This window comes from Bos taurus, chromosome 1 (assembly GCF_002263795.3).
Source record: "Bos taurus isolate L1 Dominette 01449 registration number 42190680 breed Hereford chromosome 1, ARS-UCD2.0, whole genome shotgun sequence".
Lineage (NCBI taxonomy): Eukaryota > Metazoa > Chordata > Mammalia > Artiodactyla > Bovidae > Bos > Bos taurus.
Window position 1 is genome coordinate 55,940,196 of NC_037328.1, and position 17,225 is coordinate 55,957,420.

The following is a 17,225-nucleotide window of genomic DNA, read 5'->3' on the forward strand; positions in this document are numbered from 1 at the left end:
GGGCTGTTGCTTCCATTGAAGGATCTTCTGCCTTTTACTGTGTGATAACTGTTAAAATTTATGGTGAACTTTAGAAAGAGCTTATTAGCATTAAAGTAGCCACCCGCAGTGAAAGGTAAACCAATCTGGAATAGCTGGTGAGTACTCATAGAATACTAGTATGAGGACCAAGGACTACTAGCAACCTGAGCCATTTCCACCTAAAGTGGAACGCCTTTAATGGATGGTCTTTGCTCTGAATCCACCTGTTTGCCTGTCAGGGATTTTGTTAGGTCTGCTAATAGCTTTCCCTACTCAATCCTCCTTATCTTTTCTCCTTTATAAACTTGTTGCACTCCTCACTTGATCTCACTGTCTGCTTCAAGAGAACCAAACAGTTACACAGCCTCTAATATTTAATGGTGTGATTTCAGGATCTCTGAAGTTCAGGAAAGAAATTTTGTCCAAATTTGTTATATATTTTTTCATGTTGAGAAAAACTATTTAAAAATAAAAATAAAATTAAATATTTGAAGACTTTGTGTTTAAGACCCTGTCCTAAGGGCTGTGGGGAAAATATAACTTAGGTTTACAAAATTGATACTTGTGAGAACAGTTTTAACTGGAAGACAAGGTATTAATATCTAAAAAGTCAAGTGCAAACCATTGGGGTAAAAACTTTAAAAAAAAATAAGTGTCAAGAAAAAAAGTTTGTATGTAGAAGAGAGAACTCATGAGAATAAGATTTTTTACTTTAAATTTTAGTAATCCTTCCTAAATTAATAAACATTCAGTGGTTTAAAACTCAGGATTATTTAAAGTATAAGACCAGTCATGATTTTACCTGTGTCTGCTTTTCTAATTTCATCTATTCCATTCCTTGCTCTACTTCTCCCAACAGCCCGAATTTTATAATCATAATGAACTATTTGTGGTATGTTAACACTTAGTTTTTATATGTATTTTTTGTTATGCCTCTCTTCTCAAGAGATTGCCACCTTTCCCCTCCTGTCTTTTTCTTCCTGCATTTCTTCTATTTAACTGTTACTCATCAAACTACATCCTTTTGGTAGCCATTTTAAAAATATCTAGCCCTCTGCTGCTTGATAGGGATTTTATTTTGCTCTTTTGCCATTGTATCTTGAGCTCATCTTTGTTGCAGCAGTTAATTTAGCACTATGTCTTTTTCACTATAAACCTGTGGTGGACTGCAACTGTGCACTTTAAAATTTGACTTTGTATCCGTAAAGCTTATAAGAGTTTCTGGCATATAGCAATAATACACTGTTATTTAAGTAGGGTATGGAAATAGCTAAGTTAACTCTAGTTCAGAAAAGTTTTGTTGAAAAATAGTTGAGCCAGTCCTTGAATGGTGTAAACATACAGAGGGGGAATAAGTGAGCCAATGCAAGGAAGCAGAAAACAACATACATTAGGGCAGAGTTTCTTCACCGTGGCATTGTTGAAGTTTGGGCCTGGAAATTTTTGCTGGGGTAAACTGTCCTGTCCATTACAGACTGTTCAGCAGCCTTCATGCCATCTACCCACTAGATACTAGTAGCAGTTCCTTAGAAGTTGTGCCAAGTTAGAATGTCTCCCAGCATTGCCAAGTGTCCTCTGAGGGACCACTGAATAATCTGTTGATTGTTCAAAGGATTTATATAAAGTCAAGAATTAAAGGCTAGAAATGTAGAGTAGGACCACTTTAAAGTAACTCGAATATCAAGATTGGGAATTTGAACCTTATATTACTTGAAATGCAAACTGAGCATGTTGTATTTCTCCCGTCTCTTATTCTCAAGTTCTTTCTGTTTATTTATTTTATTTTTTATTATTTTTGACTGTACCACGTGACACATGGGATCTTAGTTCTCTGACCAGGAATTGAACCCATGCCTTTAGTGAAAAGTGTATAGCTGTAACCACTGTACCACCAGGGAAGTCCCAGATTCTTGTTGTTTAAAGTGTGATTCATGAGACAGCAGCAGTGGTATCATTTGGGAGATTGTTAGAAATACAGAATTCAGATCCTCCCCAGACTTGTTGAATGATAAATCTATTATAGCAAGATCCCCAAGTAATTTTTATGCACAGTAGGTAAAGTTTGAAAAACACTACTTTGACCATCTTCTCACCTTGCTTAGAGGAGTGTCTAACTCATAGACTTGATTTGTAAGTAATGTGATGAAAGTTGTCATTTAGGAAGATCAGTCAGGTGTTTTCGATGGATTACAATGAAGAGTCCTGAAATCATAATGCCTCAGATAGGAGGCCATGAAAGCTTGACATTAATTTTCTAATTTATGCCACTTGAGTGAAGAAGGGAGCTATTAGGAAGGAGAAACTAACAGAACATTGTAACTGACTATATATAAGAAACCAAGAAGGTTTGAACAGTAACAGGTTTTGAGCCTTAGTGGTTGAGTAAATTATGTTGCCATTAATTTAAATTGGCATGTCTGCATGAAAATCAAGTTGGGGATTGGGAGGATGAGATGATGAATTCAACCTTTGGCTTACTGAGTTGGAGGATACATAGACAAATGATACCACATTTTGTATCAAAAGTGAATAAAATTAGGGATCATTCAGGTAGTAATGTTTATCAGATAAAAGTTTTTAAGAGACATACAGAAAGTAACGGAAGTTTTATTAGGGCAGGGATTAGAAGAAATAGAGATGAACAATTCAAAAACATAGCTTTGCAAAAAACTGTTAAAGTAATATTATTTATATCAAGAGAAGATAAAGTTTTTAAGATTGCTCTAGCACATTTTTCCCACGGTGAGAATCAAGCCCTACAGAAATGATTTCAGTGACCCATTTTTTTCAGTGCTCCTGTGGTTGGCACATCCAACTTCTCAGGTGGCGCTGGCAGTAAAGAGCCCACCTGCCATTGCAGCAGACATGAGAGACGCAGGTTCAATTCCTGGGCTAGAAAGATCCCATGAAGGAGGGCATGACAACCCACTCCAGTGTTCTTGCCTGGAGAATCCCATGGACAGAGGAGCCCGGTGGGCTACAGTCTAGTGTCACAGTTGGACACGACTGAAGCAACCTAGCATGCATGGTTGGCACATAGCTACTGTCATTCTAAATGCATATCCCAGAAGTTAATCTATTACTTAGAGCAGATACCTGAAGGCATTAGAACTTAATTCTTTTGGAACTGATTGGGAAGAACTGCTCTAAGTATCAGATTTCTACCAAGTCAGTCAAAGAAAATAGACAAAGAAAAGCATTGAGTGTGTAGATTAGGCAGAGTTAGTGACATTAGAGTTTCAAAGGAATGATAGTAATAGACCTGAATTAAGGGAATGTAATATAGCAAAACACTTTTAAGAAAATTGAACAACAAATGTCCCATAGGAGAAGAGTTATTGTATAATTGATTGCTTCTTCTTGATATATGAGATATTATATAGTGATTAAAATTGTAGTTAAGAGAAGTATTGCTGCTTGAAAATAAAATGAGCCAAAAAACTGTAGGAATACCATGATTACATCTATATAGACACTGGAAACAAAAATAAAGAGAAAGAAGTGGAAGTATATGATAATGACTATATTAGTATATTATAGTTGTGGATATTTTTCTTTTTTTTTTCTAATTTTTAGTAATACTTTTGTAATAATAATTAAAAAAAAAAAAAAAAAGACTTCTACTGCCAGACATAATGGAGTAACAGGGATTGGATTTACCCTTTCTCTCTCTAACAAGAAAACTAACCAACTAGTTTTTAGTCATTGGGCAATAGGCATGATAGGATTATGATCCCTGAAAGAAGAAAGATAGGCAAGAATTATGCAGTTGCTCCAGCCTCCTCTTTAATCAGTCTCCAGTGGCAACTCAGTGACAAGGGCTTCGAGTAAAGAATACTGGTCTCACTGAGCTTAAGAGATGGATTGGACAGATGTTTAGAATTTGTGGAGCAGAAAGTAGAAAGGGAGTATCCAAGAGAAAGAATGTGTGTGCTTTAGAGACCTACAGAAGGGCCCTCTGAAGTCTTTGGTTTAGAACTTGCTGTGTACATGTGGAAGACACTTTGGAAATGGGGGAAAGAACCAGCAGAAAGAAGTGGTCTTAACAATCCTGGTGTTAATATAGGGCTGGGAAAACGTCATATTCCTACAAATCAGAGTATAGAGGGCACTGGGTAGGAGAGGGAGTGACAGCGAAACCTCCAGGGACGAAGTGCAGAGAAGCTAACTAAAATGTTGGGAAATACGAGAAAAGTAACTTTAGAAAGCCATTGTAGTCTACAACCAGGGGTTTGAGTCCCTTCAGAAGAAACAAATAATATAATTTAAAATTAACTTTAAAATAATTTTTATATTTCCTCAAAGATAAAAACCTCTATTGATGGCACAGGTTATTCACACTGACTCTGCCATGGTTGGGGGATGGGCATGTGAAACATTAAAAACCATTGAAAACTTCAAAGAAATAATAATATAGTAAGGAATATACACTAAAATCGAAGAAAAAGTAGAAACATAGAAATAAACCTAGCTCTGAAAGCTGAAATCTGTATTCAACCTTGAGGACATTCAACAATTCAGAAGAGATACCTAAGATGATGAACTAAGATTTTGAGAGCCTTGAGAAGTGAGAGAGACAAATACCTAAGTGTATGTCTGCTCAAGATGGGATATCTAATAACTTTTCTTATATTCTCCTGGTACCCAACAACTTAACATTTTCAGAAGAGTAGTTCACCCACAGTAAACTAGCCTTATTACAGACTTTGAGGCTTGGTTTATATCACTTGAGTAATCTGAAATTGAGACCCTGGGCTGGATAGTGTTCTTAGAAGCTAGCTTAGCAGAAGAAAAGAAAGATCCTTTCTGGAAGAAAGGTACTGTATTCTAAGCCTCAAATTATTTCTACCTTAATTATTCAAATTCAAGCATATGATCTGCTTGAATGACCAGGCATATAAGTAAAGAAGACCCCAGAAGCACCCAGTGCAAAAAGAAGAGAAAAAGACCTGTGTAAGGTGTTGGAATTATCTGACATAGACTATTAAACAGTGCTTACCATTTGAAGGGATAGGTCAATCTATTGAATTTCTGCAGAGAATAAGAAACTGTCAGTCTGACAGTATCAACTGTAGTGGGTATGTTGGGACCAGTCAGAGTGCTAAGACTGAGAGTAAATTGGTACTTTGGAAAGCTTTTTGGCCTTACTTGGTAAAGTTGGAAATAAACATAGAAGCAAGAGAAAAACTAGAGAAACATTTTTAAAAATATACCAAGATACATGAGTGAAAATGTTTCTTAAAAAATCGTTTTTTTCCAAAGAGGAAGCAGCACCAATATTCAACAGTAAATGAACCATATAGTAGTTAAGACTAATTATTGATACAATTGTATGCAAATCTAAATGATCTAAAAGTAAAACAAAGAATTGCAAAATAATAATTGAAGGCTAAATGATCCTACATGAATAAACCTCGGGAACAGAAAATTGAGACAAAAATATATTTTAAAAATGACCCAATTAAAAATTTTGGAAATAAGTCTTTTAGGTTAAAAACTTAATGGACACAGTAAACTATAGGCTGAAGCCAAAGAACACATGAAGTGAGTACTAAGGAATTTATACAGAAAGGAGCATATTAAATTTACTGGAAAATCTGAAGAGACTGCTAGCATGTATGTGGAGGGTAGATTAAAAGGATCTCACACTAAGGTTACTTCTGCTGAGGATCTTTCTTATATCAGATAAAGGTAGGTAGCATGTACATTTCAGTAAGCATAACTGTTAATGCTATATATTTTAACAGTTGTAATATAAACATTTTTGCCACAGCTTGAAGCATTATATATTAAAACTGCTTTTTTATTTTTCATTTCAGAATAATAGTACCTTGAATCTCCTAATGGAAATTATGATTAAGTTTGCAGATTTTTTTTTATATGTTAACTTTGGAAGAAACTCATTTGTCCCGATAAAAAAAGGTGTATCTCTATCAGGGCAGGGAGAACCATCTTTGTGATGGTTATATAAAGTCTTGCTTCTAGATTGGCCTGACTCAATCTTCTCTTGTTCTAAGAATCCATTTGGTGTTGGCATTTAGTGTGTGTGTATCTTATATTCAGTTGTCCTTAAGTTTATGAAATGTGGCTAGATGTGGCTTGGAAGGAGTAAATATGCTCTTAATTGAAATGTAACTAATTTTTTAAAATTTAAACAGTTGAACCTACTGTGAGCCTGATAAAAGGGCCAGATTCTTTAATTGATGGAGGAAATGAAACAGTAGCAGCCATTTGTATCGCAGCCACTGGAAAACCAGTTGCACATATTGATTGGGAAGGTGATCTTGGAGAAATGGAATCCACTACAACTTCTTTTCCAAATGAAACAGCAACAATTGTCAGCCAATACAAGCTTTTTCCTACCAGATTTGCCAAAGGAAGGAGAATTACTTGTGTTGTAAAACATCCAGCCTTGGAAAAGGACATCCGATATTCCTTCATATTAGATATACAGTGTAAGTAAATGATAGTGTTTGCTTTTTAAACATTATGTGTTTTAATTTTATTCCTCTAACATAATTCTGTATCAAATTGTGTTTAGTTTGAATATGTAGTATTCCTATATTGTTGTAGATTTTCCTTGTTGACATTTTTTCTTAATTAAAAAAAATATTTTTATGGAAATTTCGTTTAACCAGAATATTATTGTCAGTTTGTAAAGACAATGATTAAAGTTGCTGTCTAACTTAAAATTATTTAGCCTTGTCTTTTTTAGACCTTAAAATAGGCTAGACTTGGGTAAATTGTGCACATTTGTACCTCAGAATGTTCAGTACTTGGAGAAAAACAGCTGCTTCTCCAATCCAATTAATTTAGCTGTTCATTTTTATGGATGCTACCCATGATATTTTCAGTAAGAATTTTTAATTTCCTAGATGCATTTTAATTAGCTGGAAAATTTGTTCTTTTAATATTATTTGTAGTCACATTTTGTTGATGACAGAAATTCTAAGATCCTCATAAAGGTAAAACAGTAAAGTGATCGTTGGGATAATAGTAATCTTAGATAAAGTTAAAAGCTGGCCCATCCTGTGCTGCTTTTTTTCCTAAGAGATGCTCTCTTATGTGTGTATTTATGTGGAGATATATATATATATATATATATATATATATATATGGATATCATATATATATATATATGTGGATATCATATATATATGATACATATGTGTATATACTTTCCCCTTTTATAAAGTTTCTCGCTTTTTATATATTCTTTGTGTAGCACTTTAAAATTTGAGCAAGAGAAATACAGATAGCTTATAGTAAAGATAATGAAAGTTAAGTAGGTTAAAGATAAAATTATGAAAAGTCTCTGGGTTCTTGTGTCATTTCCATCCATGCACAGATCATAAATCTAGGTAGGTTTTTGAAGGAGATGTTCTGTTTTTTTGTTGTTTTGTTTTTTTGATATGACATGCATGGAATTTTAATTTACACATATTCATTACACTTCGTGTGATTGTTTTGAAAATTGTAAGGATCTTTTTCAACATTCATAGAGTTAAACTTGAGGAACTGTCTTAAGTGGATTTTATTACCATTCATTGTATTCTTGAGTGCAAATACAGTCCTAGTAGTAGTCCCTTCTCGTTGTAATTTGTCAGTATCCATGAAGGGTTGGTTACAAGACTCCTGCTTATGCCAAAATCCAGGCATGCTCCAATCCTTTATATAAAATGGCATATATTTGCATGTAATCTATACATATCCTCCTATGTTCTTTAAATCATCTGTAGATTGCTTATAATACATACTGCAATGTAAATGTTATGTAAATAGCTTTAAATTCAATGTAAATACTATGTAAATAATTGCTGATATGCAGCAAATTCAAGTTTTTATTTTTGAACTTTTCTAGAATTTTTTTTTCCTGAATATTTTTCATTTATAGTTGGTTGAATCCACAGAAGCTGAACCCATAAAGATGGCTGGCTGTACCTTCTTTTCTCCTCATTTTTCTATCTTGTACATACTTTTAAGTTTTTCTTTTTTCTTATAAAATTTAGATTCAGTTGTAAGTCCATTAATATTTTTCTCATATGTATTTTCTCTTCCCTGTGTCTAATAATGACTGAAATTTTCATCAATTATGTATACTATTATTTTTTGTTTGCTTAAATGCAATTTTAAAATATAAAAATATTTCTCCTGATGTAAGACTTTATGGCTTAGACTTACTGGCCTACACCTAAAATATTCTTATTCTTTCTTGCTGTTGTTAATTAGGCCCTATAAAACATGTAAACAAAGTTTGAGGAGATAAAATCTTACATGCAAAATTCATATCTCAAAATTTAGAGGTATTCTTTGAGGATACTTTAATATCTATCTTATCCTTCGTTGAAAATAAACACACAGATATCTGTACTGTTCTTTCAGCAACATTAATTATTACCAATTTTAAATTAGAAAAAAATGTTAATTCTTGGTATTTATGAGGCAGGCCTTTTAAAATTATTAAGGTAATTGTACCTTAGTTTGAAGAAGTTTAACTTTTTACCACTGTTTTTTGTAAACCTTGCTTGACTTCAGGCTTCCCTGCGTAGTTAAAAGATTGACCTGGTTTCTCTAACTTCCCTTCTGGCCTGCTTTTTGTCTAGTTTACTTGTGTACCTCACAGAAGGTTGGAGGGTCTCTGCACCATACTTAAGTATCATTTCTTTACCTTCTCTCATATCATTCTATATTTTTCCTTGTTAGCCCTCATAATGGATTTTTGTTAAATTTTTAAAAATGTTATCTTCCCTGTTACCATTAGAATATAAGTATTATAAATACAGAATATCTATACTAAATATCTAAAACAGTGCCTGTCACTTAATAGGAGCTAAACAAATGATTAGTGAATGAATTAATTAGTGAATGAATACTAATCAGTGAATGATTAGTATTGGAATTCACAGTTTGAAAGTTTAGATGTAGATAATTACTCATTTAATTATATAGTACGTAAGCTAAAAGACCTTTGGATACATTAAATGGATAAAAGTTCACGTTTTGGAACAGTTGAGGCCTCAGAAAATTTATTTTAGTTGTAATTATAGTCTTAGAAAGTTTGTCATATCTCTCATGCCCTGTGGATATTAAGTGTATGATATTATTATATTAATTATAATTTATCTTAATATATAATATTAATTTTAACATAATATTGTAATATAAAACTTATATTAATTAAATGTATGAATATTATAATATATTTTATAATTTTTTATAATTAACTTGATATCTCTTAGGGCATATTTCCTTTCACATTAAACATTTCTTTAAAGACAGTTTTAGGTAGTGACTTTGTGCCTAAATGCCATCTCTCATCAAATTATTGTATTTTTTTTGTTTATATACTTCTGTATATTTCATAATAGGGCTCATATTTTGCTTTTGGTGATTATAAGTTTATGAATATTCTTACATTGTGTCCAGAACAACTAGAACATGCTTATAGTTGTCTAGTGTTTGGTGCTTATTGTCTACTCATTCATTTATTTTAGTTACCCAGAATTTATTGAGTTTGTTGTTCAATTGCTGAGTCATGTCTAACTCTTTGCAACCCCATGGACTATAGCCTGCTGGGCTCCTCTGTCCATGAGGTAGGTTTTCCAGGCAAAAATACTGCAGTGGGTTACCATTTCCTTCCCCAAGGGATCTTTCCGATCTCGTAATCGAACACCCGTCTCCTGCTTTACTGAGCCACTTGGGATTGAATACTATATTCCTTATTTCTTATGTGTATGAGCGAAGGAAAGTACACAGCTTCTAAAGTTATAAAGTTGTTAATACTTTATCATTGTATATTGCATCTATTGTTTACAAAAGATAATCTGCTGAATAATGCATTTATTTTATAGATGCTCCTGAGGTTTCAGTAACAGGCTATGATGGAAACTGGTTCGTAGGAAGAAAAGGTGTTAATCTCAAATGTAATGCTGATGCAAATCCACCACCCTTCAAATCCGTGTGGAGCAGGTAATAATGTTGATAGTTCTAAAGAGGAATTATTTAAAAGTCAGAAGTGTTCTTCAGTGCATATTTGAACTTGTTTTTATCAATGTAATATACAGTGACCGTAATAGCTGGAAATCTTGCACGTGTTTTTGTGTTTCACCTCTCCCCACCTTCCAGTCTCCTCAATTCTGTTTCTCAGGGGCTACCTTGGCAACTTTAGTAATTCCTCCTGGCACTTATCATCATAGGTCTTAAACTTACTTCTTAAACTACTAATTTTTAACACTGTCTATTGGCTTATTATGAAAATGAAAATTTAGTTTTATATCTACCTCTTCACAAACATACCCATATACATATTCCTGCCCTTTGTCATCCCAGTGAAATTAAGCTAGTCTCAGTGACATTCAGTTCAGTTCAGTTCAGTCGTCAGTCATGTCTGACTCTTTGTGACCCCATGAATTGCAGCACACCAGACCTCCCTGTCCATCACCAACTTCTGCAGTGATATTAAGCAGCCTTTAAATTGTGTAATCATTGCCTCCCTATAATAGATAAATATTATTTACTGAGAACTGAGTAGTATACTAGACCATTCACGTATGACCTAAATCAAATCCCTTATGATTATACAGTGGAAGTGAGAAATAGATTTAAGGGCCTAGATCTGATAGATAGAGTGCCTGATGAACTATGGACAGAGGTTCGTGACATTGTACAGGAGACAGGGATCAAGACCATCCCCATGGAAAAGAAATGCAAAAAAGCAAAATGGCTGTCTGGGGAGGCCTTACAAATAGCTGTGAAAAGAAGAGAAGCAAAAAGCAAAGGAGAAAAGGAAAGATATAAACATCTGAATGCAGAGTTCCAAAGAATAGCAAGAAGAGATAAGAAAGCCTTCCTCAGCGATCAATGCAAAGAAATAGAGGAAAACAACAGAATGGGAAAGACTAGAGATCTCTTCAAGAAAATTAGAGATACCAGGGGAACATTTCATGCAAAGATGGGCTCGATAAAGGACAGAAATGGTATGGACCTAACAGCAGCAGAAAATATTAAGAAGAGATGGCAAGAATACACAGAAGAATTACACAAAAAAGATCGTCACGACCCAGATAATCATGATGGTGTGATCACTCATCTAGAGCCAGACATCCTAGAATATGAAGTCAAGTGGGCCTTAGAAAGCATCACTACAAACAAACCTAGTGGAGGTGATGGAATTCCAGTTGAGCTATTCCAAATCCTGAAAGATGATACTGTGAAAGTGCTGCACTCAATATGCCAGCAAATTTGGAAAACTCAGCAGTGGCCACAGGACTGGAAAAGGTCAGTTTTCATTCCAATCCCAAAGAAGAGCAATGCCAAAGAGTGCTCACACTACCACACAACTGCATTCATTTCACATGCTAGTAAAGTAATGCTCAAAATTCTCCAAGCCAGGCTTCAGCAATACGTGAACCGTGAACTTCCTGATGTTCAGGCTGGTTTTAGAAAAGGCAGAGGAACCAGAGATCAAATTGCCAACATCCGCTGGATCATGGAAAAAGCAAGAGAGTTCCAGAAAAACATCTATTTCTGCTTTATTGGCTATGCCAAAGCCTTTGACTGTGTGGATCACAATAAACTGTGGAAAATTCTGAAAGAGATGGGAATACCAGACCACCTGACCTGCCTCTTGAGAAATCTGTATGCAGGTCAGGAAGCAACAGTTAGAACTGGACATGGAACAACAGACTGGTTCCAAATAGGAAAAGGAGTAGTCAAGGTAGTATATTGTCACCCTGCTTATTGAACTTCTATGCAGAATACATCATGAGAAACGCTGGACTGGAAGAAACACAAGCTGGAATCAAGATTGCCAGGAGAAATGTCAATAACCTCAGATATGCATTTGACACCACCCTTATGGCAGAAAGTGAAGAGGAACTCAAAAGCCTCTTGATGAAAGTGAAAGAGGAGAGTGAAAAAGTTGGCTTAAAGCTCAACATTCAGAAAACGAAGATCATGGCATCCAGTCCCATCACTTCATGGGAAATAGATGGGGAAACAGTGGACACAGTGTCAGACTTTATTTTTCTGGGCTCTAAAATCACTGCAGATGGTGACTGCAGCCATGAAATTAAAAGACGCTTACTCCTTGGAAGGAAAGTTATGACCAACCTATATAGCATATTCAAAAGCAGAGACATTACTTTGCCAACAAAGGTCTGTCTGGTCAAGGCTATGGTTTTTCCTGTGGTCATGTATGTATGTGAGAGTTGGACTGTGAAGAAAGCTGAGCGCCGAAGAATTGATGCTTTTGAGCTGTGGTGTTGGAGAAGACTCTTGAGAGTCCCTTGGACTGCAAGGAGGTCCAACCGGTCCATTCTGAAGGAGATCAGCCCTGGGATTTCTTTGGAAGGAATGATACTAAAGCTGAAACTCCAGTACTTTGGCCACCTCATGCAAAGAGTTGACTCATTGGAAAAGACTATGATGCTGTGAGGGATTGGGGGCAGGAGGAGAAGGGGACGACAGAGGATGAGATGGCTGGATGGCATCACTGACTGGATGGCCGTGAGTCTGAATGAACTCCGGGAGTTGGTGATGGACAGGGAGGCCTGGCGAGCTGCAATTCATGGGGTCGCAAAGAGTCGGACATGACTGAGCGACTGAACTGAACTGAAGTAGTATACTAGAATTCTGCTTTATTTTTTAAAGCTGTTTGTTTTTCCTGAGGTTAATTATTCCTTCTTTTTACTTGTGTAGTTTACTGACAAGCCTTAATTATCTTTATTTGTGAAATTTCAGACTGTTCTGCTGAGATTTCATTCTTATTTCTCAGTATTTGCAACTTCCACCCATCCCCCCACCCCCCTCCACCCCCCCCCCCCCCGCAACAACAACCCCACCTTTTCAATCTAGAGAATTTTATCTGTTACCTGTGAATTCTTCTTTTCTTGTCTCTCTCTCTCTCTCTTTTTTTTCCTTCATTGTTTGGGTCATTTCCCCTACTTTTTTTTTTCTGTTTGCTCATACTAGAATTCTTATTTATTGTATACTAAACAGTCTTTCTTTTTCAGTTTTCAAATAATTTTTGTTGTTCTCCCAAGATTTCTTTGATTTTGTTCCCACCATTGATTGAAAATTTTCTTTTTGAGATATTTTCAATGTTTCTGAGAGTGTTTTCTTATTCTTTGTTGTTTTTCATAGCATCCTTTTCATCTTTTATGGATGTATCTTCTGGTTTCTAAATTGGGATACTAGAGTTATTTCCTTAGCAGAGTTTTTCTGTTTCTTATATATTGTTTCTTTTTTCTTCCAGGTTCTTTTGTTGTTGTTGTTTGGTCTTATTTTGTAGATATTTCTTGATTTTCTCAGTTGTCCATTCATTTCACAGTGATGCATTAAAATGCTGAGTGGAAACTCTATAGTGGGGAGTACTTATTGGGTAGATTCTACTATAGAGGAGGTTATTTCCCTGGAGAAGCTTTAGATACCACTTATTGAAGAGTGGAGTTCTTTTTTTCATGAATTAACCTTCATTATTTTGCCTAAAGCATGAATACCTGGTATCCGTGCAGAGTTGAGTGGAGTCTGTTGTTTTGTTTTTTCAACTTTCAACTAATCTCCTATTTTTCGCCCTCTGCCTTACTGGCCTTCTGCAGTACAGTGGGTCAGACTCTGAATCTTTGGCTTCTTTGGGCCAAATTGGCTACATTCTTATTCATGTGCCTCCTGCAAGGACTTCTTCAGCCAAAAGCAGAGCTTTTCACCCTTGTCACTCCTGACATTTTGGGCTCGATAAATCTTTGTTGTTGGAGGCAGTCTTGTGGACTATTAGGATATTTTAGTGGCATCCCTGGCCTTGCTTCTCTAGAGTCAGTAGCACACACTTTCCCCTACTCTCAGCTATGACCACCAAAACTGTTTCAAGGTATACAAGATATGTCCCCTGGAGACAGAATCACTTCTGTCTTTTTATCTGTCTTCTGTCTGGGAAACACTGGCTTAATGCATGTATTGTTTTCCCTATCTATTTTCTGTCTTCTAAAAGTTTTTGATACATCTTGTATGATGAATTCTGCCTCCTTTTCTCTTTCTCTTTGTTGGTCTTTAATAGTTTTTTTATTCCTTTGCTCCTGTTTTAGGTGGTATTTTGTGGGATCAGAAAAAGAATATATTTGGTTAACCTGTTGTCTTTAAGGAAAGATAAAGTTTAAAAGTAGTGAAGGCCTTCTATTTACATTTTCTTCAAAGTGGGAAGCAGGCATTGGTTAAGTTGTGTGATAGGGCCTGGTGCACTGGGACGACCCAGAGGGATGGTATGGGGAGGGAGGAGGGAGGAGGGTTCAGGATGGGGAACACATGTATACCTGTGGCAGATTCATTTTGATATATGGCAAAACCAATACAATATTGTAAAGTTAAAAAAAAAAAAAAAGATGTGTGATAGGGTATTTCTGAAAGTCATACACTTCTGAGTTCTCATTCTAGTGTCTGTACTTGGAGCAGTTGTTTGAATAAATCATTTAACCTTTCTAATCCTTTGTTTCCTCATTGATAATAGTACTCCATAGAGTTTTTGTGAGGGTAAAGCTGATCAATCTAAACCATGTAGTGTAGGTACAAGAGCCTGTAAGGTGTTTAGCTTGTCCTTTGTTGTGAGTTTAATATGGTATTTATATTTTTCTAGCTTATTTGAATAAGCACTTTTAAAGGATTATAAGCCATTTTTATATTTCTCAGAATTAAAGGGATTAGAATTTAGGGCCCAAAGTACAGAGCTAATTGGTAAGATACCTAGACTTCATATTCATTCTTGTACCTAGAGAAAGAGTTCACCTTTTGAAAGCTGATGTTTGTAAAAGTGTTCTTTCCAAGGTCCTTTTAAGAAGAAGATAGGAAGTTTTTGTTTTTTAAATAATTTAAGAATATTACCTTTACCCTTCAGTGCTAAATTAAGTCATAGCAACTCCAAAAGGTTTTATTGATTGTTTGGATCACAGAACAAAATCCTGTCTCTAGTGTTGATTTGTTTCTTTGTACCTTTTCAATGTTCTTTGTTCTTACTCCCTTTGTAATTAGTTGGTCTACTAATGTGCTTAGATCACGGAAAACAAGGACCAAATCTTTCTTACTTGTGCATTTCAGCAACACTAGCAGAGCAGAGTATGGTAGATGGTTAAGTTCTTAATAATTTAAATAATGGATGACTGAGTGAATGAGTAAATGAACTTTTTGAAAATCTGCTTAACTCAAACTATAGTACTAGTTGAGTACCTGGGTTTACTTCACTTTTTATCCTCTTATCTTAATAAAAATAATTTATGGGCTGAAAAAACACTTTCAAAATAAAGACTTAATTGGTTCCTCCTCCCTCCACAGTGGGATATACCCTAACATGGAAAAATGATGTAAAACAGTTTACATTTAGTTCCATTGCAATGAATAGCTTTAGAGTTCTTACATTGAAATTTTATTCCTATTATACTTCATAGAGTAATGTGTACACCAGATAGAACCTTCTAGCCTAATTAGTATAAAAATCATTTTAAAAGAGTTATTATTGATAGCAAAGGTGCCTTGGTTTTTACTGTCACAGATACCTACTTTATGAATAAAATTATTTTGTAAGAAGACCCTTGGTGCTTTAGAAGTTAACCATCTTTGGAATATAGTGCAGTATAAATTTATTTGCTCAATATTAAATGTTACTCTTTAAATATGTTACAGAGGTGCTAAAATATTAACATGTGCTAAAATGATGACTTTCACTATGAAAATTATAGATACATCATGTATGGATTCATAATTCACTGAGAATTATTTTAATTCTTTTAAGACTATGGGTATGTTTTTAAATACTTCTAATTTTCCAGTTTTCTGAATATAATTCTTTAAAAATCAATAATTTTTTCTCTCCTCTCCTATTCCCTCTAATATGTTAGCCTAGCTTCACTTATATGAATTGATATTTTGAAAGAATGGGTGTTTAAATGGGTGTTCTTTATCTGTTGGTTCATCTCTACTAAAATGAAAATTCATAACTTACATGCTTTTATTTCATAGTGAATTTTACCTAAAGGATGCTGATTCTTTCTCTAACAACTGGAAAGTGTAATATCTTACTTAAATAGTTGTGTCAGTGAATAGAATCTGAAGGTATTTAATTTCATGCTTTTTAAAATCTAGGTTAGATGGACAGTGGCCTGATGGTTTATTGGCTTCAGACAATACTCTTCATTTTGTCCATCCACTGACTTTCAATTATTCTGGTGTTTATGTCTGTAAAGTGACCAATTCGCTTGGCCAAAGAAGTGATCAAAAGGTCATCTATATTTCAGGTAAGTTACTATCTACTCACAAAATGAATTATGTAGATTATTTCTATAACAACAGTAATAACAATAGCACTATGATGGAGGCAGTAATTTGTACTTGTGAAGATACATATTCCTCAGTGTGAGGTTTTCCAAATAATCTAAAAGAGATGTGATAAAGTAACTCTACCTGAAATTCATATAATAAAGTAGCATTCCATGACTTAAAAATTGTCAAAATGTCTACACAGTAACTTCATATACATTTTAAGACCTATGCATATAGCTGATTTTTTAGTTATAATATTGCATATAGTCTGTACCTTTCTAGATTCTTTTGTATTTATACCAAAAATGAATAGTGGATTTTTTGTTTGCTTTTGGCAGCTATTCTGCACACAAGTGTCTTTAATAAATAAAATATCCATTTTGATGACCTTTCTTATTAAATATCATCGTCACTCAATATGAGATTATGCCTTATTGAGTTACTAAGAGGTGAAGTGGGCATGCTACTGAAAATGTGCCGATGAAATAAAATTTAAGGTGTTTTTTCTGGTTGGTCCATAAGCCACTAAGAACTTAGATTTTATGCATTTCATTTGTTTCGCTGTGAATGTTTTCATCAGTTTGAGTATAAATTTGGGTTTTTACAAAACATAGTTGGAGCTAAAACTATATTTTTCCTGGGTGTGGCTATAAATAAATTATCAGTGGAATGCTTATTTATAAAGATGATATAAATATTTTAAGCATCTCCTTCTTGACTATAAGAATGTAGTAATCTTTATTCTAACAAATGGAAAATGAGAGGAAAAAGGAAGAGAACCTTGAGAAATATAGGTTTGTATAGTAATTTGATAATAGATATTAAGAGTTTTATCTCTGTTCAGTCTAAAACTAAATTTTTTAAAATTGAACTAGACTTAATTTACATGTTTTGGGTACAGC

General features: G+C 34.5%; 1 protein-coding gene across 4 annotated transcripts in view; it reads left to right on the top strand.

The window, feature by feature from the left end:
* Window positions 1-17,225, top strand: part of NECTIN3 (nectin cell adhesion molecule 3) — a 146,069-nt gene that overhangs the window by 46,769 nt on the left and 82,075 nt on the right. For all 4 annotated transcript variants that reach the window (XR_009495017.1, XM_024994242.2, XM_024994248.2 and 1 more), the window contains exons 3-5: window positions 6,180-6,476; window positions 9,873-9,990; window positions 16,147-16,298. Coding sequence is in view for 3 of the 4 variants with exons in the window: in XM_024994242.2 (XP_024850010.1) it covers window positions 6,180-6,476; window positions 9,873-9,990; window positions 16,147-16,298 (567 nt within the window). In the remaining variant the exon portion in view is untranslated. The remainder of the gene's footprint in view (window positions 1-6,179; window positions 6,477-9,872; window positions 9,991-16,146; window positions 16,299-17,225) is intronic.